The sequence below is a fragment of the Styela clava genome, chromosome 6 (genome assembly GCF_964204865.1).
Source record: "Styela clava chromosome 6, kaStyClav1.hap1.2, whole genome shotgun sequence".
In the NCBI taxonomy this organism is placed as follows: Eukaryota; Metazoa; Chordata; class Ascidiacea; order Stolidobranchia; family Styelidae; genus Styela; species Styela clava.
In genome coordinates this window covers 14375357-14401498 of record NC_135255.1, presented here as the reverse complement: position 1 = coordinate 14401498, position 26142 = coordinate 14375357, and the positions used below count along the sequence as shown (strand labels likewise).

At 34.1% G+C, this 26142-nt stretch overlaps 1 protein-coding gene across 3 annotated transcripts; it reads left to right on the top strand.

The window, feature by feature from the left end:
* The first annotated feature begins 259 nt into the window (after nucleotides 1-259).
* On the top strand, nucleotides 260-25724 carry LOC120330686 (uncharacterized). 3 transcript variants are annotated; one of them, XR_013476865.1, is made up of 13 exons: nucleotides 261-551; nucleotides 901-1028; nucleotides 3423-3868; nucleotides 5157-5393; nucleotides 9795-9938; nucleotides 12095-12252; nucleotides 12723-13069; nucleotides 19233-19362; nucleotides 20414-20584; nucleotides 21245-21505; nucleotides 21874-22134; nucleotides 22881-24014; nucleotides 24045-25724. XR_013476865.1 is itself a non-coding variant. In XM_039397573.2 (12 exons), exons 1-12 carry the CDS (start codon nucleotides 360-362, stop codon nucleotides 23028-23030), a joined length of 2622 nt encoding a protein of 873 aa, XP_039253507.2. In that variant the 5' UTR covers nucleotides 260-359; the 3' UTR covers nucleotides 23031-25724. The 3 variants fall into 3 exon arrangements, 2 of the variants coding, with proteins under 2 accessions (XP_039253507.2, XP_039253506.2); XM_039397573.2 differs by having other exon boundaries at nucleotides 260-551; nucleotides 19236-19362; nucleotides 22881-25724; XM_039397572.2 differs by having other exon boundaries at nucleotides 22881-25724.
* Nucleotides 25725-26142: the final 418 nt, after the last annotated feature.

The following is a 26142-nucleotide window of genomic DNA, read 5'->3' as shown; positions in this document are numbered from 1 at the left end:
ATTATGAGATCTGGCATAAAGATGGCCAGTTGGGTATAGTCATGGATAATTTTTTGAATTATTTCAAGTCAGCAAGTTATCTATTCATCCCAAATATGTCGATTTGATTGATTGATTTTGATATTTTCCTTGTTTCTAACTTTTAAAATCTGGAAATTGAGATTTTAAAAATCTAGATTATTCCTCAAATTTATTCATTGAAGTGCTTGCTATGTGAAGATTCAAATGGATTTCAAAAACATTTCAGGTATTTTTCAAGCGTGTCAATATTGCGAAACAGGTGCCATAGAAATACAAAAATAGCTATTAATAAAATGACTCTGATTTAAGGTTTGGTATTTGCCATAGTTAGTAAAATCATGTTCTCGAAAAAGAAAAGACGTCCTGAAATATCAGAACCCTCAAATTTTGAGCACCGGGTTCACACTGGATTTGATACTGAAGAAGGACAATTCACTGGATTACCTTTACAATGGCAAAGTATAATACCTGACAAAGCTCGTCCCAAACCATACATCGATGCCTCAGTTTTCACTCCGGTGCCTGATGAGGTAAATGCAGAAATGGCATTATATTTATTTATGCGTCTTCTATAAACTGTTCTATCTTGTGTAGTTTTCGAGATCAATAAATATTATTGCTCTGTAAATATTTTTCAATCTTGTATACAATACTTTCCAATTCATCCTGTCTCTTAATTTTATATCTAAATCTGTAATTCGTATATCTAAATCCTCATTCCTCACATCTCAATTTCTTTGATCTGCAGATTCCACAACCTTACAACAACTTGTTTTATATATACATTGTAAATAAAAAAGAGCTTTCCGAAATTTAGAATGACAATAAATATGTAACAAAAATAAATGCATTTTACTATCTTCACTTTTTTTTTTATAGTATTCCAAAAGTAAATCTCACAAACGTATGAATGGAGCCCTTCCTAATTTGTCGAACATTACTGTAACTCGGTCAAATTCTCTCAGAAAAGAAAGCCCTCAACTTACAAGAAAACTTGAAGACAGCAGGTAATATTTCTCTTTCATTTGTGTTTTGTCTTAAATGTATATTGCTGGAATTGTTTGTTGCTTTGGATACATGTCAAATTTGCTATCCAAACATGACAAGCTTGACATTTTTCTGAAGGTCTTTTAAATCATGTTTTGCATCCATACTATGTAAATAACATGTGCTAGATTTCTCATTACTTTTTATAAGCTGCTTGGGTTTTCAATATTTAATTTCAATTCATGCTAAAGATGCTTGAATATCAAAGATGATACTTTTTAATTTGCAAAAACTCTCTCAAAACCTCGATACACTTTTGAGAATGGGACAGCAAATTGGAATTGGAATTTGTGTTATGGCCTGGTATTATTTTATAAATTTTATCTTGTCATCTTGTTATGTATCCATGTAAGCTGCATAATATAATGTTATAGGCTACAGCAATCAAGAGCTCCATTTAAAAGCAACAAAAAAAAATTAATTTTTTTTTAAATTTTTCAAATGCTGATTATTGTTTATGTTAATTTAAGATCAATAATCGAGCATGTATAATTTGTAATAATAAACAGGACTGGTATTATATACACATCTGCAAGATTTAAAATATCAAACCATTCGAGCGTAGTAAATATTTAAAAATATGTATCTAAATATGTCCCACTTTCAAACTATTATATGAAATATTTCAAAGACAATCATACTAATTGTATCAAATAATCCATTCCTTTATTTTTTATATTACTAAAGTAAGCCCACTTTAGTCTGAACTACTTGTTAGTTTTTAACCAATTTTGCAGGTTATTTTCGATTGCTAAATTGATGTCATAATGAGTAAAAATTCCCCTATGACTCTGTCTGATGTAATTTTATTATGATAAATTGGATCAATTTATAAAGTAAATTGACACACCGGCTCGTCTGCCATGCTATAAATATATAATATGACGACATTTCAATTGTAAAAATTATTTTTGGTTGAACATGTGTAGTTTTGTCACTGATATTTTATAGATACAAATTTGTTAGGTGATAGTGTGTCTTGAAGTACTCACTTGATACTTACCGTAATCAACACAAAACCAAATTATACTGTTGACACTTATTTGTCAGACTATGACAGGAAATCACCAATCTATATTGTCTCGAAGTATGTGTGTTTTGTGGTAAACCGTCATTGATAATGATAACTTTCCATAGGCAGAAGAAATTGAGAAAAGCAGTTTAAATTTAATTAAAAAAGGAAATTTACAAAACTGTAGCAAAACTGCAAGAAGTTACTGTCAAAATAATAACAATATATGCTAAAAATCTAAATTAATCGCATAGGTGATTTAACCATGTTATGCTGTATTAAATGAAGTAATAAATCCTGAAAAAACGGAATAAAACGAAACAAACTTGACTAAGATACATTGAGAACTGACTTCTCATAACAAAATTGGAACTCTAGAAATATTCTGTATACATTTTTGTGTGTCTGATTATTTTTCCAACAATGATATTTATATTTACAATTACATATTTTCTGCTTTATTCGTTTTTTTTTCATACCATTTCATATATCAATACCCTTGTTAGAATAAGATTGTCCATACTTGGAAATGCCATAACACACTAGGGCTAGGTTGTTATCTAATAAGTTTTACAATTGCTGTACTATTTGATATTTCTTCAAATTGGGAGATGAATATTAAAACATACGGTAATACAACTTTGTCAATCAAAACTTAAAATTCTGTGCATAATTTCAATGGCACATTTTAACCAATCTACTGCATAGAAACACCTACAATAGTAATAACTCGCTGTTTTGTTGCTAGGGTGAAATCTAGCGTTATGGTGATATATATGATAAGATCTGTTTATGCTATATACTCTGCATTTATGTCTTGAATTTTTTCCATCAATAAGGAAAAATTGCAAGTTAATTACGATAGTAAAAAAGGGTTCCAGAAAGCTATCGATCTTTATCTTTTGGGAATTACGTAAGGAAATTTGAAACAAGGAAATTGTTTGATAGGAATCTGGTTAAAGGCAATCTTGCAATAAATGCAATTCAACTTGGTTGATTGAGCCACAGAATTTTTAATGCAGATTATGAACTATTGTTTCCAGTTATGGCAACTTGTTTACTTGAAATTGAAAACTTGAAAATCACATATTTTTGTAAATGCTAATTACCGGTACATAATAAAGATTAGCAATTAGCATTGGAAACAATGTTGGTTTTTGGGAATTCAAGACATTGATTTTCACATTTCATTTACTGTAAATAGTCCTTATTAAAAAATAACTAACATATGTAACTCAGTTCATACTCATAAGTTTTATTCTTAAACAAATATCATCATAATTTTGTTCACTAACATGCTATTATGAATATACTGTTGTCAATACACAATTTTTATTTTCAGAATACCCGATCCGTTACGAGAAGATGGATCGAATGGTACAACTAGACGAAGTAGTGAGAGACAGCGTCATTCAAGTAAAACATCAGACTCTCGTTCCTATGGCGATTCACATTCTCATGGTGACAGTAAGGAACATAGATCACGTCACCATAGCAGCAGACATGGATCTGATAGCTCTGAATCTCATCGGGGTTACAGAGATAGACAACGCCATGGTTCTTCTGGTTCAGGCAATCAGCAGAATTATAGGGATGCTAGAGATAGTGGAAGTAGTTTGTCTGATCAGTCAAGATCCCATCGAGATAGACGAGATAATTATGATAGAACTCTCTCGGATAGAAACGATGGTCGTTCATCATCGAAGAATTATGACAGAAGAGAACGAAGAAAAGACAGTGATCGAAATGGACAAAGAGAGGAACATGAAAAGTATAGTGATAAAACTGGTAAGAAATGTATTTTATTCTTATTATTAGCACTTTACTAACAACATAGATAAAATATATATTTCGCCGGATGAGAACAGAAGGGGCCTAAGTCACATTTTTGCAAAATTCACTTTTTTCAATATTTTGGGGTTTTGAGCCATGCTCTACAAGGTGGTGGTCTTGAAATCCTGAATTTCTCAATAATAAAAATTTTAGCTGGACTTAGGACTGTAAAAGTTAAGAACAGAATGGGCCTAAGTCCAGCTAAAATTTTTAATATTATGAAATTCAGAATTTCAAGACCACCACCTTGTAGAGCATGGCTCAAAACCCTAAAATACTGAAAAAAGCTAGTCCCAAGTTCCAATATAATGGTAATGAACATCATGAATGAAATGCCCGAAACTTACATCCCTAAATATTTCTTCAGTGCAACTTAGGCCTATGTCACCTTGTTTTACCTTGCATCCCATACAAAAAAATTCAGAAGTTGTTGAGAACAGAATGGGCCAAAGTTTCTTATGGGGGTAAAAAAGCAAGAAGGAATTGAAGCTGAAGTGCCAAAAAATATGGATTACAAAGATATTCACATCCACATTAAAATAACCAGAGCTCAGGTCTTTACTAAGTGTGAATATCTAGAAATTCAAAAATAAAAAAAATCCAAATTGTTTTTTGCGTTTTTCTCAAAACTCAAAATTGTGACTTAGGCCTATTCTGTTCTCATCCGGCGATTTAGTTATAATTAAATATCTTACCACGATCAATGTGCGGTATTATAAAAGTTTTTTAATTGTGCCTGTCAACACTATTCTTCCATAGTTTAACATTACAATTGTAACTCATGGTGTACCCTCGACTTTACGTTTTATACTTTTTCTAATTAAACTTTGACATTCTGCCGTATTTTTTGAATACTTTCAATTTGAAATATTTTTAAAAATTTTTCTGTGCAAGTAAATCCTAGATCTTAATAACCTTTTTATGTTATATTACAAACCATAAGAATAATATCTGAAATATGGTATGGTCCTGATATGGACTGCCTGCATAATATTGAATGCTGTTTTCGGTAAAATACTCCTTAAATATTTGTGTCTAAAAATTAATTGGCAATAATATGGAACACACACACAGCTAGTTTTGGATATATAGAATGTTCCAGTAGACAGAAAAACAAGTGCGTTTAGACAATATTCACTGTGTGGTAGCCTATAAATCTATCATTTCTATCCTGCAATTCGTTATTAATAGGAATAAGAAATACATTGGATAGCGGCCTTGAAACGAGATATGCAATTTTCAGATGACAGGTCGAGGAGGCGGGATAATAAATCGTCATCAAGGGGAAACTATGAAGCATTACCTTCGAAATATAATCCAAAGATAAACGGTGCTGTCTCTGATGATAGGATGGAAGATTATTCCCGGGAACATTCAAGCCGAGACAAAAATTCACATGATGAGGAATGGTATAAATCAAGTAAACCGCCTGGACAGAAATCTTATTCTCAGCGAGAAAATGAGGACCCTGCACAGCAAGGTAAAATATCTAAAATTTTCTTGTATAAGAATTGCATGGTCTGAAATAGCCCAAATCCTTTCCATTAACGTTATTTGTATTAATGATGAGTCTTGTGGTTACTCAAGCGTTGGGCTTTTGGTTACCAAAATGGCAGGTCTCATTACATACCATATTTATATTGGTGATATTTACCGTACCTGCAATTAATAGGTATTCACATCAAAGATGGCAGCGTCATACGTACCAAGTTAGTTTATATATGAATATGCTTTCAAATTATTGAATTTTTTAAATCAAAAAGTCTGGAAAAATGTTCGTATACTTCAAACATGTTCCTGGCTTGTTATTTTTGAGTAAAGTCTTCTGCGCGAGTTTTGTTACCGGTGAAAATATCTTGGATGGTTAGTATGGTGCGAGCACGAGAGTAAAGAGCACTTGTTGTTTCGGAAAGATGCACTTGAGTGACTTTCAAGCAGGCAATTCAAAATAGTGGTAGCTAAAGCGTAAACTGATTTTCACTAATCATTATGAACCTAGAAATATATTAACACGTGAATTTAGATATATTGTTATAATGACAAAATTAAGGAAATGAAATTTTGTTCAGCTGTTGTATATTTGCACCAGGTGAAAACAATATTCAAGATGATGGACATATTTTTACAATTTGATCCACCAAATCATGCGGTTTTATATTGCTGTATGCTTGAAAACTTTTTTTCTTGGTTCTTCATTCAATTCCCTTGAGCTTTAATGAAAATCAAATTGATTATATCATTGAAAAAGTTTTATTCAACTTAGTAGTGATTTTATTAATGAATTTTGCTATAAATACTAAAACTACAATAATGACAATATAACGAAATTTGAAATCATTTACTTTTGGCTATCATTCTGTATGCTGGAAATCTCTCTTTGTGTGAAAGGAAATTTAAAATTTAGATTTTATATTTAGACTACTTTAAAATGAGATGATCCAAATGATTAAACAAATTGATTTAAAATGCCAAATTGCATTAGGATTTATTTACTCAAATTTTCATTGTTGTGAACAGACCCTTAGAATCTTCAATTATGATGTGACCATGGTACAGTCTAAGTCGCTGCTATTAGGCAAAATTTTTTATTCATCTGGAATATAACATGATTTCCATTGTATGGTTAAATTGTACAGTCTAATTCAGAATAAGCTCTGCGCAATTATTTCAATTAGATTAGTTACTGGTGTCAATGCAATGATTTAATTATCGGTTATGTAAAGATGGTTGACTGTATTTGGCTGTGTAGTTTTAGATTGTGTGGTTAGTTGATGGAATATGATTAATAAATTGGAATTTCAGGAATGTCTAACATTATCCTAATCATTTTAACTGTGTATGTCTAACTATCACACGGCCCACTGCTCATGAGAGAAACTTGTACTTTTAGGAAGGGATGCTTGTATATGTAAACAATGTATCATAGTAAATTTTATCAGACTCCTTATTCAGTAATATTCTTGTTGATCTATAGAGTGATTTGTATGCCATGTTTTACACTGCCGGGTAAATATATAATGTGATAGCATATGTCTTGTACCTTGTTTTATTCAAAATATTTTCATTGATGAAAATCATATCATTCAAACCAAGAACATCACCTAGGCTATATTTCTCCAGTGGCAGGTCAAGCATTTGATGCAATTTGCGATTGGTAGATACATAAAAAATATTATCATGGGAAAAAAATATAAAATACCTTTTCTCAATTTTTCCAAGCAGAAATGTTGTGTGACTCATTATTTTTTTTCAGGATCTAAATTATGTATTTATAGCATACTTGTGCCAATGTCAATTTAAACCGATATTATTAATTTGTCAAGAAAGAAACATTTTAGTTCACAATTTCCTAATTCAGCTTTGGAATATTATATTATATCACATGCTCAAATACTACTAGTGGAATATAGCCTGTGTAATGTTCTTGGTATGGAACAATGATATTATAATCTCAAGGGACCATTTTGTTCAAACTGTTAATCTCCTAATTTCATTATAAATTATATTGTGATGAATCACCTTAGTTTTGCATAACTTATTGGTAGAGATATATCTGAAATTTATTAAACTGCTTCGTCAAAATTTATTTTCGAGGATTACATCAGAATTTGTACGCTTTTTGCTGACATTTTTGTTAATGAGAATTTGACATTATTTCGCAAAATGCATTTCGAGGAAGTTTTTAAGTAGTAGATGGATCTGGATCTCATTCCAAGAAATTTTTCACCAACTTTGAATATTTCAAGAATGTACTTTTGACTTGAAGTTACCCGAATTTTGAACACAGGTCAACTAGTAACTTCTGTCATTTCTAAATATCATATCTTGACTAGAGATGTACCGATACCACTTTTGTCGCCGATACCGATACCGATCCGATACCAGCTAAAAACGCCGATACCGATACCGATACGCCGATACTACAAAAAGGCCGATATTACCGATATTCCGATACCGATACTATGTAATTATTACTTAATTAGGTATGCTGTGTAGGGAAGACGGGTTAAAACAATGGTCTTTAAGCGTTGTTCATAGTACACATTATTTCAGATCGAAAAAAAATATATATATATCACATAATATGAAATTAATGTTTGGTATCCATATGCTGTAACTGATTAAGATACATTGTACAGCAACGCTAGTAATCTCGGTGTTCAATTAGAAAACTCATAAGCCGGGATCTCCAATTTGAATTTAATGTTAATATCGCGAGCTTCGAATATCGTTATTCGTGTTTAAAAGAATATCGAATATCACCCACACATTCTAGCGCCGCCGTCCTACGTTCAAATTAAAAGCATTTTACAAATATTTAATTTAGTGGCTAATCGTAATCGTCGACGCAATAAGTCAAAGCCAACATGAAAGAATATCAATCAACACCAAGAAGGCCCACCGATAACCGTTGAGGATGTTTTTTTACTTCACTATTTTATAATATTTTACAATTGCTATCATATATTTTGAGACAGTCTAGGGCTAGGCGGTCAAGTCAATATATCTATAAAGAAATCGTGTAGTTAAGCAGAATTAAAATTAATACCTGTGTAGTGGGATAATTCTGTCGGAATTTAGTTTATCGATGTCGACGGACTAAATGACACTCGTACTTGACGACAAACAGTCAGAATTTATACCCGTGCCAAAAGTCCATGTGCCGTTAATAAGGAAGGACCCCAATTCCACTGTATGATTTAAAACTGGGCGCCTAGTTGCTTTTTGTTATGTGCTGTGTTGATATATTTCTTCATAAAAACTATGTAATATTAAAAATGTCAATATAAAAATTTGACAGCGAAAATAGCCAAATTAGTTGAGCTAGTTTAGCTGATAAATAGCTAAAAACACGTGAATCCTATTCTCTCGCAGGGGTGGGGACATGTATGGCTCATAGCTCACGATCTCTCCAGACAAAAATAAATCAAAAAGTAGTATTCCAACTTATCTTTTAAAACATTCTGGACCATATCAAAAAGGTAAATATATCGGTAATATCGGCCTCAATCTAACCGATACCGATACATGGCCGATACCGAAAAAATGGCCGATATTGCCGATACCGATACCCGATACCGATACATCGGTACATCTCTAATCTTGACATGCACATTTGTTAACTATCACATGGGAAATTCCATAAATTCATAATCGCGTGCCGTGCTTCCTGAAACCGAATCTGAAATAAAAGTACAGATATCAGCTTTCATAACCTAATTATTGGTTTGTAATAAAATGAAATCGTGTTAAGTTTGTACAGTTGTAATTCCAATATATTCTTATAAATTTTATTAGCTAATATGATCAATACACTTTGTTTCGCTTCTGTTATTTTTGAATATTATTGTGAAAACTTGTTGAAAAGTGATTGAAATGAAGACATCATTTGTTTCCAAATCAGAATTTGACTTCATAAAAAACATACATTTTCTGTCTTCAAGATTAAAATAATGATGGAAATTAAGGGAAAAGACACTGAAAAGTTGGTTCCAGGAGTAGTATTTGCTCTGTATAGTTAATAATATCTTTTGCGTGTAAGCTTATCGACCTACATCTTCACCAAGAACCACTGGGCAATGAAAATGTCTGTTAAATTGGTTAGCCTGCCCATCTAATGTTTTATAGTCATAATGTTTTACCTTATTTTTTGTTTTGTTAATGATGTATCGTATATACAAAAAAATCATGTTTTCATCTAATAATTTTACTACACCTGATAAAGGACCAGGTGAGCCTGAGTCTGTCATTTCTAAAATATTCGTTTTTGTATTCATTTTTTCCAATGTTGCATTGGGTATGAAGTGGATTTTTAGTTGATGCAATCTTTTTTAATCATTTCAATTATATTATTGACAACAGCATTCTTCAATGTTTTCAGGACATGATGTGAGTGATCATGGACGACATCATCGATCTCCTAAACAACCAATGCTTCCTGTGTCACAAACTCTTGATAGAACAAGAGAGAGATCTAAGGAAAGATTAGATGAAAGAAATAACAAAACGTTGCCTAAACATTCAGGTAAGCATGCTGTTGATGACCTTTTGAACTTTACTTAGGTTGTACGACTATTTATCGGAAAGTTAACCATAATGTTTTACTTTTACATTCTATATTATTATTATATGATGTTTAATTTAATTGATCATCTTCTATCTGAAAAGTCAGAAATCCATATGTTACACTCTCAAATTTTTCCAATATAAGATCATCATCATCTCATTAGCCTTGACTTACACAATTCTCCTCTAGTTATGGGATGAAATCAAATCTGCGAGGTCCTGACTGGCCATGCAGTTTCGTTTCTGGAATTAGAGCTAGCTAAAGTATTTTTGTATGACAATATAACAGTCAAATTTATTCATGAATGTAAAACCAAGCCTGGCGGAGAGTGCAATAGATGTAATTCAGCCCTTATTTTCAAAACTATACAATACAACAGCGGTTCCCAAACTATGGGTCGCGACCCACTGGTGGGTCGCAAGAGGAATCTCAGTGGGAAGTGAAAAGATGTAGAAAGCTTTGATTAATTATACTGGTTATCAGGATCGGTGGCAAAGCAAATTTAAAAGCAAATTTTGAAATAAACTGCAACTTTTCAATTTTTCACGTCTGAAACTATCTGAAATTGATATAAATGTCAAGTCTATTATGGAAAATAGCAAGAAACAAGCTTCACTGAAAATTCAATTTGAGAAAATAAATTTGTTTCCTCCGTCAATGTTTTATTAATTTATTAAAGTTAAATGGGTCGCAATAAACTGTGGTAAAAAATAGTGGGTCCCAACTCTAAAAAGTTTGGGAACCACTGCAATACAAGATTGTTGCATCTTAGACATATTCATAGACTAGTAGTTCATATTATCAATATGCAGATTATATAGAACTTAGGTACTAAAATCTGAAAAACAAAACATAATTATAAATCATGAGATCGATCTGGTATTCTAGCCATAGGCTGGAATTCTGTAGTTTTAAACAAATCGAACAAGATAAATTAATTACCGGTAAGTTTTTTTAGAACTCAGATATCCTTAATGCTGCTGTCAAAAGATTTGCCTTTCATGGCTTGAAATTTTGTCAAGACAATATAGGATCAGGATTACTGTAATTATCTTTATCATGTTTTACAAATTGATAGATTGCTTTACTATTGATTCGTTAGATATGGTTATTTCTGCATGTCAATACAGACTGCGCAATTCAAAATGTTGACATATTGTTGTATTTGATACACTGTAAAGAGTTAGGAATTTTGTTTGTCCTACTGACTGTAGAATGTAATATATGTACCTGGTTTCACCGGGCATTTTTGTATTGACATTTCCAAGGCTAGCCCTACAATGTAAATAATTCATAAGGTGTAGTATTAGTATTAGTTGGGTTTAGAGTTACCAAAATATTATGTTATAATATAGTTAATTTTAGGTACAGGTATGTATTTCAATCCAAATACTCATTATATATGAACGATATTCAATAGGAACAATGTTTAGTTGGATTGAATTGCAAAACTATCTTGTTTTTCCCAACTGAATTATATGTTGCCTCCAAATTAAATTCCAAAATCTCATCTCATCGCATAAATCACACAACAGTAGGCCTATAGAGCAGGTATTCCTAAACTTTCCCCCTTGGGGGCCATGGGTCAGTCCCCTGGGGTCTACAAGCAAAGACCTTCATGCCATTTGTCAAGATTACATTAATTTAAAGTAGATTGACTGCCATTTGCTTAATTCTCTGACAATAATGCATTTATTTTGTTAGTTGACTTATATTATCAAGTGTGTTGCAAGAAACAACTGAGGGAAACTGCATTAATGAAAATAAAACTAGTAGTTATTTTTATAGATTAGTAGCGGGCCACAAATGTTAAATGCTTTTGCAAGGATGACACAGATCATGGTGGAAACTACTAAAGATATCAAATTATTCATCACATTGTTTCCTGAACAATAATTTCTGATTTTTTCATATTGTCGCTTTAAATATACATTGAAAGTATTTAAATACGTATTTTGGAATTTTCACATGTTTTTGAAATGCCTTCTGCAATGCTTTTTTAGAAAATCTGAAATATAGCAAAAACATTACTCTATCCAAAACATTGCGCGGCACATAATATCACTATTCTGGTGATAGCAAATTTTGATTCTTGGTATTGATTATATTTGCAGTGGAACACCATAGAAGTCCACAGAACCTTAGAAAACCGAATATACCAATCAATACAGGTGGTTTACCTCTCAAACATTTAGGACCAGTTGCCCATCCTGTAAATCAAGATGTTTATCAGCAAAAACAACACGAAGACCCACCACCTCGTCCAGAACATGTGAGTATTAACTATTTGTGATTTTAAAAATAAAACGAATCTCGGTTTGCCAAAAATTCAATATTTTACTCATTTTTTGAAAAGACATTGACTTAGTCGGTCAGTGCTGCTGCTACCCAGTCCAAGTCCAAAATTGAGTCTATGCTGGGCTAAATTACAAGCCTTGCTAAAATGGAGTCACCTAGTCTTAAAAAGTTTACATTAAGTTCTTTATAGCACAATGAAGGATTTTATATTAAGATGATTTCACAAATATTCATTCAGAATAAAATAAAACTGCTTATTTTGTCTTTATACACTTGTTATTTCATAAATGAGTTTCCTTTCTAGCTTTTGTAACGGAATTGTGACTCTTGCTGTATTGATCATAAAATATCAATTATAATTGTCAGTACACAGATTTCTCTGTTTAATAAACCTGTCCCTCATTATATCAACGCTAAAACTTCGTTTGAATATTTTTCTTTCAGAAAGAACCTCCATCTTACAATCATCACATTGCAAACTCTAGAAATAGTAACTCAAGTCGAGGGTCTTCTGTGAGTGGGGGAAGCGGAACCGTTCCTCCGCAATTACCTAAAAGTTTTCCTCAAGGTGCTCCAACGAATCACACCAATGCTTCACCTAACAAGCATGATCATCAAAGATCGCACCGTCCTAATGTACCTCCACCTATGCCTCCTCAAGATGGAAGACAACAAAATAACAATCACCGCACGGAAAGAGATGATACGCATCACAGAAAACATTCCGACAGGGAGGATACGCATCATCGAAGACGCAAAGATGACAGAGGAGACCATCGCAATGAATCAAGGTATTTAGTTATAATATCTTATTGAAATAACTAAGTGACATATTATGATTGATATTATATTTTGTGAATATTCTCCAGTTAATGAATTTAAAAGTGTAAATTTTACTAAGGATTGTTATTTAAATCAATTCACATGAAGTATTAACTATAGTACAAGGCCAACCAAGTTAAGCAATCTAAGTAAAATACAATCTAAAGAACAAGAACGAAACAGTTAAAACATGCAATGAAATATAATGTAATGTTCATCTCCACCCTCCGGCAGAGGCGCAGAGTCTTTTAAATTAAGAAATGTTTTGTTCAGTTCAGTTAACATTATAGTTCTCCTCAAGTCGTCCTGGCTTGTTGTAGGGCTGTAACCTCTGAAGCGCCCTAGGCAATCTTGGAGCTCTGCTGGTTAGCGATGGGCTCACATGATGACTTGGTTGTATTTCCACCGGAGTGTCTTGAGTAGTTCCTGCATTATGACTCCCAGAGTTTCCAATGTCTTCATCTCTCTCTCCGCTGGGGGGAATTGTTGGTGAGAATGGCATGATCGGCGGAGGTTGAATGATGATGCAAGGTCGTATAAATCGTCTGTTTTGTATAGTCACTCTTCCCGAGCCATCTACTCTGATTTTGTATTGTCTGTAAGGTAGGATTTCTACAATTCGACCGGTCCTGTTCCAGTGTCGTGGCTTGTTTGGGACTTGCGATTGTATAACGACTGTTGTCCCAACTGACAGTGGAGGGAGTTGTCTCGATGTGTTGTTATATTTGTCGATAATGATGTGATGGCGGTTAGCTAGTTTCTGCTCACGTTCCCCTGCAGATATAATCCATTGTGGATGGGGACGGTAATGCTGTGGATTTGTAGGAACGTGATCCCGCAGTTGTCTATGCAGAAGTATCTGAGCTGGGCTGAGATCAATGTCTTGCAGAGGAGTGTTCCTGTATTGTAGGATTGCCTGTGCTGCCTTATTATTATTCAGAGAACCGTCAGGTGATGTGCTATCACGAATGATCCTCTTGGCAGTTTTAACTCCGAGCTCTGCCCGTCCATTAGATTGTGGGTAAGATGCTGAGGACTTTCGATGCTTTATTCCCCAATCAGTTAAAAAGTTCTGGAATTCGGATGAGGTGAATTGAGGTCCACCGTCTGAGTCAAATTCTTCTGGTGCTCCATAGGATGTGAATAACCCACGACATGAGTTGATGAGCTCTTTAGTGATTGATCGATGTGGTGGGTAATGAAAAATACTGATCCAACCACTGAATCTGTCTACAACAGATAGGTAGCAGTGGTTCCCCAGTACAAAGTAGTCGGCGCATATGTGTTGAAAGGGATACTGTGGCGCCGGGCTCGATATCATTGGCTCTTTAGTTTGAGATGGAGCGTATTTCGTGCATGTGAGGCATCCAAATCGAAAGTTTCGGATCATGGCGTTCATGCCCGGCCAATAGACTGATTGGTTTGCTCTTGCTTTCATGCCTGTGATCCCTTGATGCGCAGAGTGTAGTGACCTCAGTATGGTCTTGCGAAGGGGAGTGGGAATAACTATGCGAGAGTCCATTAGTATTACATTGTCTTTAGTTGATAGGCGATCTCTCACACCCCAATAATCCCGGATTTCAGGCGGTGTCCCATGTCTTGTGTTAGGGAATCCATTCTCAATTGTTTTGATGAGTATGTTGTAGCTTTTGTCAGACTTTCCATGGCTTCTAATGTGATCCAGGGTCACAAGCGCATCGTCATCATTTATTGAGTTGATGACAGATTGTTGAATTGCGTGAACACGAGCTTCGCACTGCTCTGTTGTTGTTACTTCATCAGATGATGGGTCATTTCGTGCTATGTCCATCACTGCATTTTTCGTATCTGTTATTTCCAAGGCTGTGGGATTGCGTGATAAAGCATCGGGTGCTTTGTGCCATTTCCCTGGGCAATGCTGCATTGTGAATCTATATCGCAGGGTGTGTTCTTTCAAGTTTTGTATTCGAGGATTTTTAATACTATCCAGGTCTCGATCTTTAAAGATTCCCAATAAGGGTTTGTGGTCAGTGGACACAATGAGGTTTTGGCAACCTAAGGTAAACATTCGTGCGTGTTGTAAGGCCCAGGATACTGCTAATGCTTCTCCTTCAGTGGGTGAGTATCGACTTTCTGTTGGCGTGGTGAACCTGGAGTTGGCATAAACCAAATGCCAACCATCTTTGCAGCAAATAGGAACTTTAACGATCGAGCAATCACAGTATTTTTGAAGAAGAACGTATCCGATCCCATCTTTGCTCCAGTCACATTGGAGGCAAGTTGCACGTTTTGTGTCAAAGGAACGTATGCCCTGTTTAACTGTCTCACACAGTAATTGTTTTGATGTTTCAAATATTTTTTCCAAAGCTTCATCCCAGTAAAATTTTGAGTTTGGCTTTATGAGTTCACGAAAGGGTAACATTATTTCACTTATTGAATAAGCCCATGAAACTTGATTAACTAAACCAAACCAAGATCTGGCTCCAGTGATGTCTTTAGGGACTGGGAAATCTCTAATTGCTTTGAGAAGTTCTGCTGATGGTGTTATGCCATCTGGTGTTATGTTGTATCCTGCGAATGAGATTGTGTCTCTGCAAAATTTAAATTTCTTTGAATTCAGTACAATGCCATTTGTTGCGCATGTTGCTAGGTAATCCCAAGTGTGGAAGAAGGCTTCTTCTATATTTGTATCATATAGTAGCGTGTCGTCAACGCATTTTACTTTGCGAGGTGTATTGTTTATAATATCATCATAACGTCTTGTGTATGCATCTCCAGCTGCAATGAATCCTTGAGGCATTCGTTTGTACATGTATCTTCCCCATTCAGTTATGAAAGTCGTTAAATGCTGACTTTCCTCATCCAGTTCTATGGCGTGATATCCATCTACAGCATCCAGTACGGTCTTTTTAGTTTTAGGAGGTATCTGACATGCCAGTTGAAATGGTGTCTGACAATGATGAGTTTCTCTCAATGACTGGGAGTTTAGGTGCTGGAGGTCTATAGTACGTCTGGGTGTGCCATCCTTCTTTGCAATTGTTACCATTCTGCTGCACCATTCAACTGGTTGCCCTACAGGGACAGGTTCTATAATACCCCTTTCTACATCTCTGTCTAGACTGGATTTCACTGCTTCTTTCCAGTGGTATGGTACTGGAATAGGAGTATGATGTGCAAATGGTTGAGCATCAGACTTTAGGTGAATGTGGGCTGGGGGTGCATTCATTTTTGGAAATGGTGTGACATTGTTAAATGCAGTGTTTGCAAATTCCGCCAATAAGTACTTTTCCAGTCGGGGGACGTTCGTGTCCATTGGTGGGAATGGCAAATTTCTTGGTCGTTTTGGTAATTGGCCCAATGAATTCTCACTAGTGGGGATGTCTGCTGTGCTAATTTTTGCCACGTTTGCTTCCATTTCCATAGGGTAAGGAAATGCTTTAGAAAGGATTCTGGTATCAATGCAGCCTTGGCGACTGAAGTACATACGATCCACTTTGTTACAAATGTAAACTTGTTGTGTGGTAGAGTGTCCACCAATTACAAATTTGACCGGCAGCCAGCCGAAGCAAGTCAGTGTTGATCCTCCAACTGCCGTCACTATCTTATGACATTTAAGCAACTGATTTTGTTTGATTTGCATGCTCTGCAAATGCTTTGGGCCAGCTAAGCAAATGTTTGCTCCACTATCTGGGAATATTAGTACCGTGCATGGTTTCGAGTTGCGATTCTGAGGAAATGGATGTACTGTTGCTTGAATTTCATCCATTCCATGTTGTCCTGTAGTAAAGCAGTGACGTTTTTTGTTATAACGTACATGAGCTAGTAGGGCATTAGCTTCTGCTTGTGGTTGGTTTTTCTGGGGCTGATTCACCTGTCGGCAAACTCGAGCAAAGTGATTGAGCTGTTTACAGTTGGTGCAAGTTTTCCCCCAGGCAGGACATTTTGTTGAACGGTTCCTTGAACCTGGAAATCCGTGAGATAGACTTCCACAACCTGCGCATGGCCTTTGCGATTCGCGGGTGTTTGGTGTTTGTTTGTTGTAAGTTTGTGCCGCATATACTTCTGCGGTTTTCTGAAGTTTTGATTGGTCTCTTACAGCGGTTTCAAAGGCTTCTGAATGTTTGATAACATCTTCTAAAGTCTTAAATTGGTTGGCCTTGGCGAGCAATTCAGTCTGGAGGCTTGTGCTATGGACACCTCTGATGAATTGATCTCGAACGTGGTGTGACGATAGGTTGTGTTTGCATTGAGGACAAGAAAATTCACAGTCCACTGCTACTGACTTCAGTCTGGTGATGAATTCCTGAATAGATTCTGTTTCTGTTTGAATTATTGCACCAAAGTTCATGCGATGAACTGTGGGGTTTGAACGTTGTGTAACAATTGTTTCAATTGCTTTAAGAATATCCTCTTCATCGAGACTGAAAAAGTCCGTTACTGTGTTGATTATGCTTGTTTGAACTGCTTCATCGCACATGTTGTATAACTGGGAACTGTATTGTTCATCAGAAAGTCTTGTCATTTTCTTAAACACTTCCCAATCTGTTTTGAATTTTCGAAATTGAGGTCGTGTCATGTTTATTTCTATCCGCGGCATTCTGGGTGGAGGAGGCTTTATGATATTAGAGTCATTTCTTGGTGCATCTATTGTTTGTTGTGTGTGGGCTTCGAGTGTCATTTTTGCTTTGCTGTGGCTGAGGATGGCTAAAATATCCCCAACAGCTTGGATACCCAAATCAGACAAATCTGTTTTAGATAGATTAGGAAGTGTGACTTCAGTTATACGGTTTTCCATGAATTTTCTAGAATATATTGATGCTTCCTCCGCAGGTATTTCAGCTGATATGAAAAAATCTCTCCAACTGTCTTCTGTTCGCAGCGCCATATTTAAATCAATTCACATGAAGTATTAACTATAGTACAAGGCCAACCAAGTTAAGCAATCTAAGTAAAATACAATCTAAAGAACAAGAACGAAACAGTTAAAACATGCAATGAAATATAATGTAATGTTCAATTGTGTTCATAAACTGCAATTTGCTGTTTTAATACCGAAGAACCAACTAAGTAGCTTTTTCATTTCAATTTGGGATGCATTTCACTTAATATCCAATCAGCATCAGCAGCTAACAATGACCCTTGATTAATAAAGCCTTTTAAAGTGAAATCACAGTCATTTTTTTGTTTTTTTGTCTATATAATCTTGTTTTGTAAAATATAAACTTACGACTTTTCGTTGGCAAATGTGTATTTTTAATCACCTGTGTGATGTTATAAACTGTTTTTTTTCTCTTTTGCTACTTTCAAAATTGTGGAAATGATCATTTAAAGTATGATTTAGTTTGTTCATGCGGTTGTCAGTCATTCCTGTTGTTTGGCTCACATAATGCCTCAGGTCATACTATTTTTGTGCCACCGGTAATTGCTGTGTGATTGTATTCTCCTTGTTGGGAGTTTCGTTTATTTAATCTTTGGCCAACCTAAAGTAGTTTGATTACTCATTGGCTAACACATATCTTGTGGCAAAATGGTAAATATATTGGTGAATTTTCACTCCATAAGTTGTGATATGATATTGGCGGTTAATACTGCAATCATAAATAGTTATTTAAAGGCTTATGTAATATCACATATTATTGGTTAGAGTTATTTAACAATAAATGATTATGCAAATTCGATTTTAATATTCTTTATAATTGTAGATGCCTAAGTTAGGAAGATCATAAATGAGAAGCCTTGCCTATTTTCGAATATTACTCAACTTCAGTTTTGATTGTTCATTCATTACGTAATAAGAGAATTCTGAAACAAAAATGTGGGAAAAGAAAAGAAAAATAACTTAAAATTACCAGATTTTACAGACCATAAGGCTCCAATTGCACCATCAATAGCCTGCTCAGAATGAGGTTGTGTCTACATGTAGGCGCACCAGGCTTTAAGGTGCTATTGGTACTGGTATTGGTTTTGAGTATGGACAATAAAGACCCAACCTGATTCATACATTATGGTTTGTAAAATACGGTATTTTAGATTAAATTAACACATATTGTTTTTAGCATTTAAACATTTTTGGTTTTGTTACAATCAAATATATGTTCTAGCTTCATTTCACTTTTGTTGACTGAGTATTTCAAACTTGAAAATATTTTTTAGCAGACATCATCGTGATGCTCCATCAGATTCCATTCCACCACCAGCAGCGCAATCAGCTCTCGCTAAACAGCAGAAAGATCATCAGGATCAGCAAGTTGTTACTCACGAACAGTTCAAATCTGCGTTGCAGGTAAACATTCGCACTTGTGTATCTTGTGCTTTGTACCAGGAAAGTTTTACCCGACATTTGAGTCAGAGCCTGGGGCAATTGTTTTCAAACCCGGGTTCCGCCAGTACAGACCAGGGGTCCCCTAAGTTCCCGTTCAAATTCCAGAGTCGATATTAATATATGTATATTGTTTAAATATAATCAAATACATATTCATTTTGCCACTATCACTAATAAACTTGCTACACTTTAAAGATCATTTCAATTTGCTAGTATCATGTTTGCTTTTATAAAGAATTTATGCAGTTTATACAGACAATTTAACTATAGCACACAGGTTCCTCGAGCCTCGAATTTTTTCATCGGGGTTTGCTTCACCAAAAGGTCTAACACCACTCGCTATGAGGCATATTTACGAATCTCCAGGAGTCGGACCGAAGCAGAAACTCTGAATTTATTTGAAACTGAATTCAGATCATACCTCTAATGATGATAAATGAAGTTAAGATTTTGGCCGAAAACTGACAACATCAAATTTACATTATCAATGGGAAATAGGAATGCTTGTAGACTGTGGTGGGAAGTCTGATGAGCAGATTCTTTACAGATTACCAACTTGAGTGTCTTTGTATGAATCCAATGTTTGTGAATGAAGCATAATACATTTAACCTAATGTAAGTCTAACTGTTAACAAAGATCTTAATACAACCAAATACTCCAATCAGTTTAATAGAAAATACCACAAACATGTTTGATAGAGGTAGGGAGAAATGGCATAGAAACAGGATGGCAGAAATGGCACATCCCAATAGACTGTCTACAATTGGAGTCGAAATTGCTTTTGGTCTGTTGGTCTGGAACCACCAATCCGAGTCGAGAGCGTTTTTACCTTCCAGTATTCGGTCATAAGTCATAAATTATCCTCAAGTCCACAATTCTAATTTAATGGGATAATGACCTTGAATTTTGATTGACTTATATAATTTTGGACAATTGTCATCTGCTTTTATAACATTTTGCAACATTTTTGAACAATAACAAAATTTATGGTAGTAATAAAATTAATTTCAGATGGTTGTATGTCCTGGAGATCCAAGAGAAAGTCTTGAAAATTTTATCAAAATTGGAGAAGGCTCAACTGGTATTGTCTGCATCGCAACGGAACGTGGTACTGGACGTCAGGTTGCTGTTAAGAAAATGGATCTTAGGAAACAACAAAGAAGGGAATTGCTGTTTAATGAGGTAATAAACAAGTAGTTATTTAGAAGTGCCAAGTAGTTGTTTAACCATAAAGTGCTTGTACAGAATTTGTGTAGAGGGAGATTCTGAAAATTTTCTTCCATGCGAAAAGGGCAAATTATGTCAAAAGGCTGGTGGATGCAAATAACATCAATCCAAATTCTTCACAATTTGGTGGCATTTTTTCATATGATACTATGCTATTTATCTGTGGTAAATTTTACGCAGTTGTATGAAATTGTTAAATATGTATATTTTATCAAATATCTACAGTTTCTATCGGTGAACTGTGGACAAAATCAATATTATACTGATATTGTATACATATTTCTCTTCTTATGTACAAATTTAATTAATGATTTAGGGATATTCAAATGAACTGATTATTGATTGAAAGTAGGATTTATTTGTACCGTAATTGTCATGTTGTTTATATATTATTTTTATATTTTCACTTCATCTCAAGTCTTGAAATATCTTGGGATAATTTGAAATGTATTGGCTATCACACATCTATAAAATCACAGTTATTATTTGATTTTTCCATCGTTAGTTGTTATTTTTACATGAATATTACAAATGTTTTATCTGGCAATACATTAGGAAATAGAAACAATTTAATTTTTTTTTGAATATTTATTATACATCTATTTCTATGTTCAGGTTGTTATAATGCGTGAATATCATCATGAAAACATAGTCGACATGTACAGCAGTTTTATAGTGGACAACGAACTTTGGGTTGTCATGGAGTTTCTTGAAGGCGGTGCTTTGACAGATATTGTAACAAAGACACGCATGAATGAGCAACAAATTGCAACCGTTTGTGTATCAGTACTTCAAGCATTAGCGTATTTACATGATCAAGGAGTTATTCACAGGGATATTAAAAGTGATTCAATATTGTTAACACATGATGGAAAGGTAACTTTTTCTGCTCTTCTATCTTTTATTTCAGATAAGGTATTTTTGTTGATATTGATTTGACACTGCTAAAATTAAATGATGTCTAGATTCTGGTGAATAAATATTACTTTTGCTGCCAATTTTCAGTGGTATTTTTTTTTACGTACCTCAAAATTTCTGGTTTATATATATATATATACCTAATTCTCTGAAATTGGACATTTTAAAATTCTCCTGATGATTCGGAAATCCTTTGATAGGATACAGTAATTATCTAACAAAACAAAAGTTTGATGGATAGTAGTGTGACCTCATAATGTGCATGTGTTTGCATCTTTATGTGAATTTCATTTTTTTCCCTAACTTTCGCAAATCTTTCCTTTCAGGTCAAATTGTCAGATTTTGGTTTTTGTGCTCAAATTTCCCAAGAAGTTCCGAAAAGAAAGTCTTTAGTTGGTACTCCATATTGGATGGCCCCGGAAGTCATCTCACGTTATCGGTACGGACCAGAAGTTGATATTTGGTCACTCGGAATTATGGTGATTGAAATGGTGGATGGGGAACCTCCATTTTTCAATGAACCTCCACTACAGGCTATGAGGAGAATAAGAGACATGCCTCCTCCAAAAATGAAGAATTATCAGAAGGTAATAATAATTTAAAAAATATCCAAATATTTAAAAATTGTTTGGTAAGAATAGGACTCTCCTATTTATCCCAGGGGAGGGGAAAGCCAATGAGACGACTTAATTACATGGCGAATCACAGCCTCTCTTCCAGTTACCAGTTCATGTCGGGTATGGGATTAGGTAGCCAGTCAATCATTCCAGATCCATGGACTTGAGTGTAAAGGAAGCTGTGACCGACTAGCAGTTACGCGAACCACCCTACGGCAACTAGAAGTCCAGCAATCCTCTCACACATAACTATCTTAGCAAGATTTCTGCAATCTGCAACCCCACGCATGGTAATCAGAGGTACTGTTGTGAAAGTTAACGCTAAAAGTAGCGCGCGATGTGCCACACTACTGAGCCGAGTTAGCATATTTAAAATAGCTGTATTCGTCAAGTCTTTCGGTACCATGGAGGCATAATACTTTCGCTTTAAAAGACTTTTATTTTGTTAAACTTCCTCGTGCCTTAACAATAAAATTTGTGTTTTATTGTTTTCCGAATTTGTTGAAATGCCATTGGCTGTAGCCACATAGAACCACTGTCAATGCCTTGGCATGAAATTTTTATGTGGCTTGTAAGCCATATTTCTCATAACGTAAATAAATCCGCTATTTAACTTATTTGACATGTGTTTTGACTTGGAATTCTCAACAATAATGTTTATTTCCTTTTTATTATGTATTTAAACTGAACACTGAACCTAATTTTTACATTTTCAGGCATCATCCATGCTAAAGGGCTTCCTGGATAGAATGTTAGTTCGAGATCCATCACACCGGGCCACAGCTTATGAGCTCATAAAGCATCCATTTCTTAACAAAGCTACTCATCATTCATGTATTGTTTCTTTAATGAAACAAGATAGATAAGCATCTCTTGATTTGATGAATGGCTGACTGTAGTTTGCAGTGTAAGTCACAGCACTTCAATGTTCCTGACAAGGGTGGATGATGCAGGGCAGTGGCATGGGTCCATTATACTTTGTTATATACCCAGAAATTGCAGAAAAATTAAGTTTTGGGCCACAGTGCAAAGATCAACAATTTCAAAGAATTTGAAATGAGTCAAAATGGATATTTTACATAGCCAAGTTCAAAGTATGTTAAATTTTGCAAGGAAGTTACCATCAACTCCTTGATTCAGAAAGAAGGATTATCATCAATATGGAATGCGTTGTGAGAATTGCTGATAACAGTCATCTGAACCTTAGTATTAGTATTTCAATTTTACTTATCTCTTGGGTAATCAATGAGTCATAGAGAATTCTCCTATCAATAAATCAAATAGAAAAACTATTTTTCGGGAGAATGAGATGACAATGTTTGATTCACAATTGCTTGGTGTTCTGATTCAGCCATTTCAGCCTGGTGCGACTAGGATTTTTTTCACTAAAATCACACTTAATTAACAGTATTCATTTTTTTATATCTTAACTTTGGTTACATTACATTCATAGTTTACACAGTTCAATTTCTTCATATCATCGATTTCAGTGCTTTGCAATTAAAATCGGTTTAAATTAATCATTATGGCGCTTATTTGATAGCTTTACAAGGCGATTAGCCACACTACTATATTATACATGTCAATTGAACAACAAACATAGATGAATGGTGCTCCATCTCTGTATTAATCCCTGAAAAAAGTCTTGCTTTTTTTCCAGTATGAATTGTTTAATATGATTTTGTCCAGCACATTGAGACTAGTTCATATTAAAAATATTTTACGTAACAATCTGACTAATGGGGAATCAGCATCACTAATTTGATTCTGAAAAACAGAAGTAATTGAACTTTTCAATGTTAGGGTTAAAATCCTACAATATTTAATATCAACATCAATTGAATCGGTCAGTACATGCTCAAAATCATTTTGCCAATCAGGTGCCTTTTAGAGATACTCATTTGAATTTTTTGCAATTTTTAACCTCTATGAAGGTGGACAAACATTTCTGTAATAGTGAAAGCAAATACCCATCTATCTGAGACTTTTTTTTGTTTTAAAAATTATTTTGTCGAATCAACGTCAGGATATATTCCACACTTGGATCTGAAAACAGAATATTAGATTTACGGGATCATAGTATTGTTTTATTCTACTATTTCATTAACTGTCTCAGTTTTACCTCATATTTTGTCAATTTGTCATAAACATGTGGATATTGGCATATTCAAATAGACACAATGTATATATAAACATACTTATATACGGAATTTAGAAGTTAACTAATTTGATGCAACAAGTTCAATATTTCAAAACGTGATGTGGTTCTACTTTATTATCAATCTTCCTTTTTTATTTTTGAAGTTGCAGTTTCTGTAATAAAATTGGTGCTTTTTTAATAAACTTTTACGTATTTTTGGATTTTGATTTCAGCGCTATATAACCTATGCCACATTGTATCAAGTTGGAACGCTATTTGCAGAATTTTTTTTGCCCCATCGTATGAAAATTTTTTGTTTTGTTTGTTTTTTTGCAAATCTTCTCATTGTGAATAATGAAATCATATTTTATTTTGTTGCACATTTTGCTCTAATTTAAAGCTTCTAATGGGATTCTACTGTTCCACACTCGATAAACTGTTGTACAATTTTGATCAACGCAAATAGTCAAAAAATTTTCCAATTCGATTTTTTTTTAATAACATGTGCTGTCATTAACATTTTGCTCAAAATTTGATTCGGAAAAGTTATCTTAATAAAATTTGGTGATGACTGGCGGTATATTAGGTAATCAGTCTGAATTAAGTGTATTCAGAACCAGTACTAGAGACTTTGTGGATATTTGATTTAATTTTTTAAATGGTACAAAATTAAGCCTTGGTACAGTCTTGTATTCAGTGTTCCAAAGTTTCATTTTATATTATATTCATATATTCACCTTGAACTGAAAACAAACTTGTGTATATATCATCATTTTACAAAAACTGAAGTTCATGTAAGAGAGTTATACATCTTTCCCTAGAAATGTCTGTTGCACGTTTCTTCCAATATATATAATATATGTGTATATACACAATTATTGTACAACACGTATTTAAATATCTATAAGTCTTATTTATGTAATAGATCACCACGATAATTCAACTCTGTTCAATTATTGGCTTCAACTGATAGAATAAGAAGTTGCACTCGTTGTTATTATTTTTTCAACAATGCATCTAGCAAACAGATTTTCCCAATCAGTGAAACCATTTGATTTCCTGTATACAAATTTCATAATTCACATGCCCAGTAGTACATAACATTAATCGTATGAAATTATTTTGTCTTACATGGACTACCAGTGTTGTATTATTTTTGGCTGTGGCTGCAGTTATCTGGATTCCTTTCAGATTTTCAGCAATTCTACTTCCTTGTACATGAGGAGGCATATTAAATATATCCCTTTTTTCTGCATGGAATATCTTATTTTTTATAATTACTTTTGTATATTTACAATTTGAGTTCTGTATGAGTTATATTATATTACTTCTTTCTTTTTATACGCACTAAGTTTTTAAATTTCAACATATATCATCACGTTGACTGAATGCTATTAATAAATCCTGTATTAACACAGTGGGAATTGCATTTATAAATTACTAATTAAAGTTTAAATAATAAGTCTGATTGAAAATAGCCAAGTGTGGCAGACGAGGTCGTTTTCTTATGGTAGCCAGTCGATCTGACTGATTCCTTACAGGGTTACCTAGACTAGGTATCTTGGATATTGTAGCATAATTTCTCGGATCTTGAATGCAGTAAGATTGATGGGTGTTACGCACTACCAAGGTGATAAATACAGCGGGACTGAATGATCTAACTCTAACATAATTATATATTCATTAACTCAACCAAAAACAATCCTTAAAGAAAGAAAGAAAAAATGAACACGTTTTTATATTGACCAGAGGGAGCGAACCACCATATGGTCAGCTTCCCGCAATATTCACTGTTGTACATTGGATTCACAGTTATTATTATGATTGAGTTAATAATT

Bases quoted from the DNA above. Each gene is read 5' to 3' on its own strand.
- LOC120330686 (XM_039397572.2), top strand. From the start codon at position 360: ATGTTCTCGAAAAAGAAAAGACGTCCTGAAATATCAGAACCCTCAAAT. The intron at 3,869-5,156 runs GTAAGAAATGTA...TGCAATTTTCAG, and splicing joins AAAGTATAGTGATAAAACTG to ATGACAGGTCGAGGAGGCGG. The intron at 21,506-21,873 runs GTAACTTTTTCT...CTTTCCTTTCAG, and splicing joins TGTTAACACATGATGGAAAG to GTCAAATTGTCAGATTTTGG.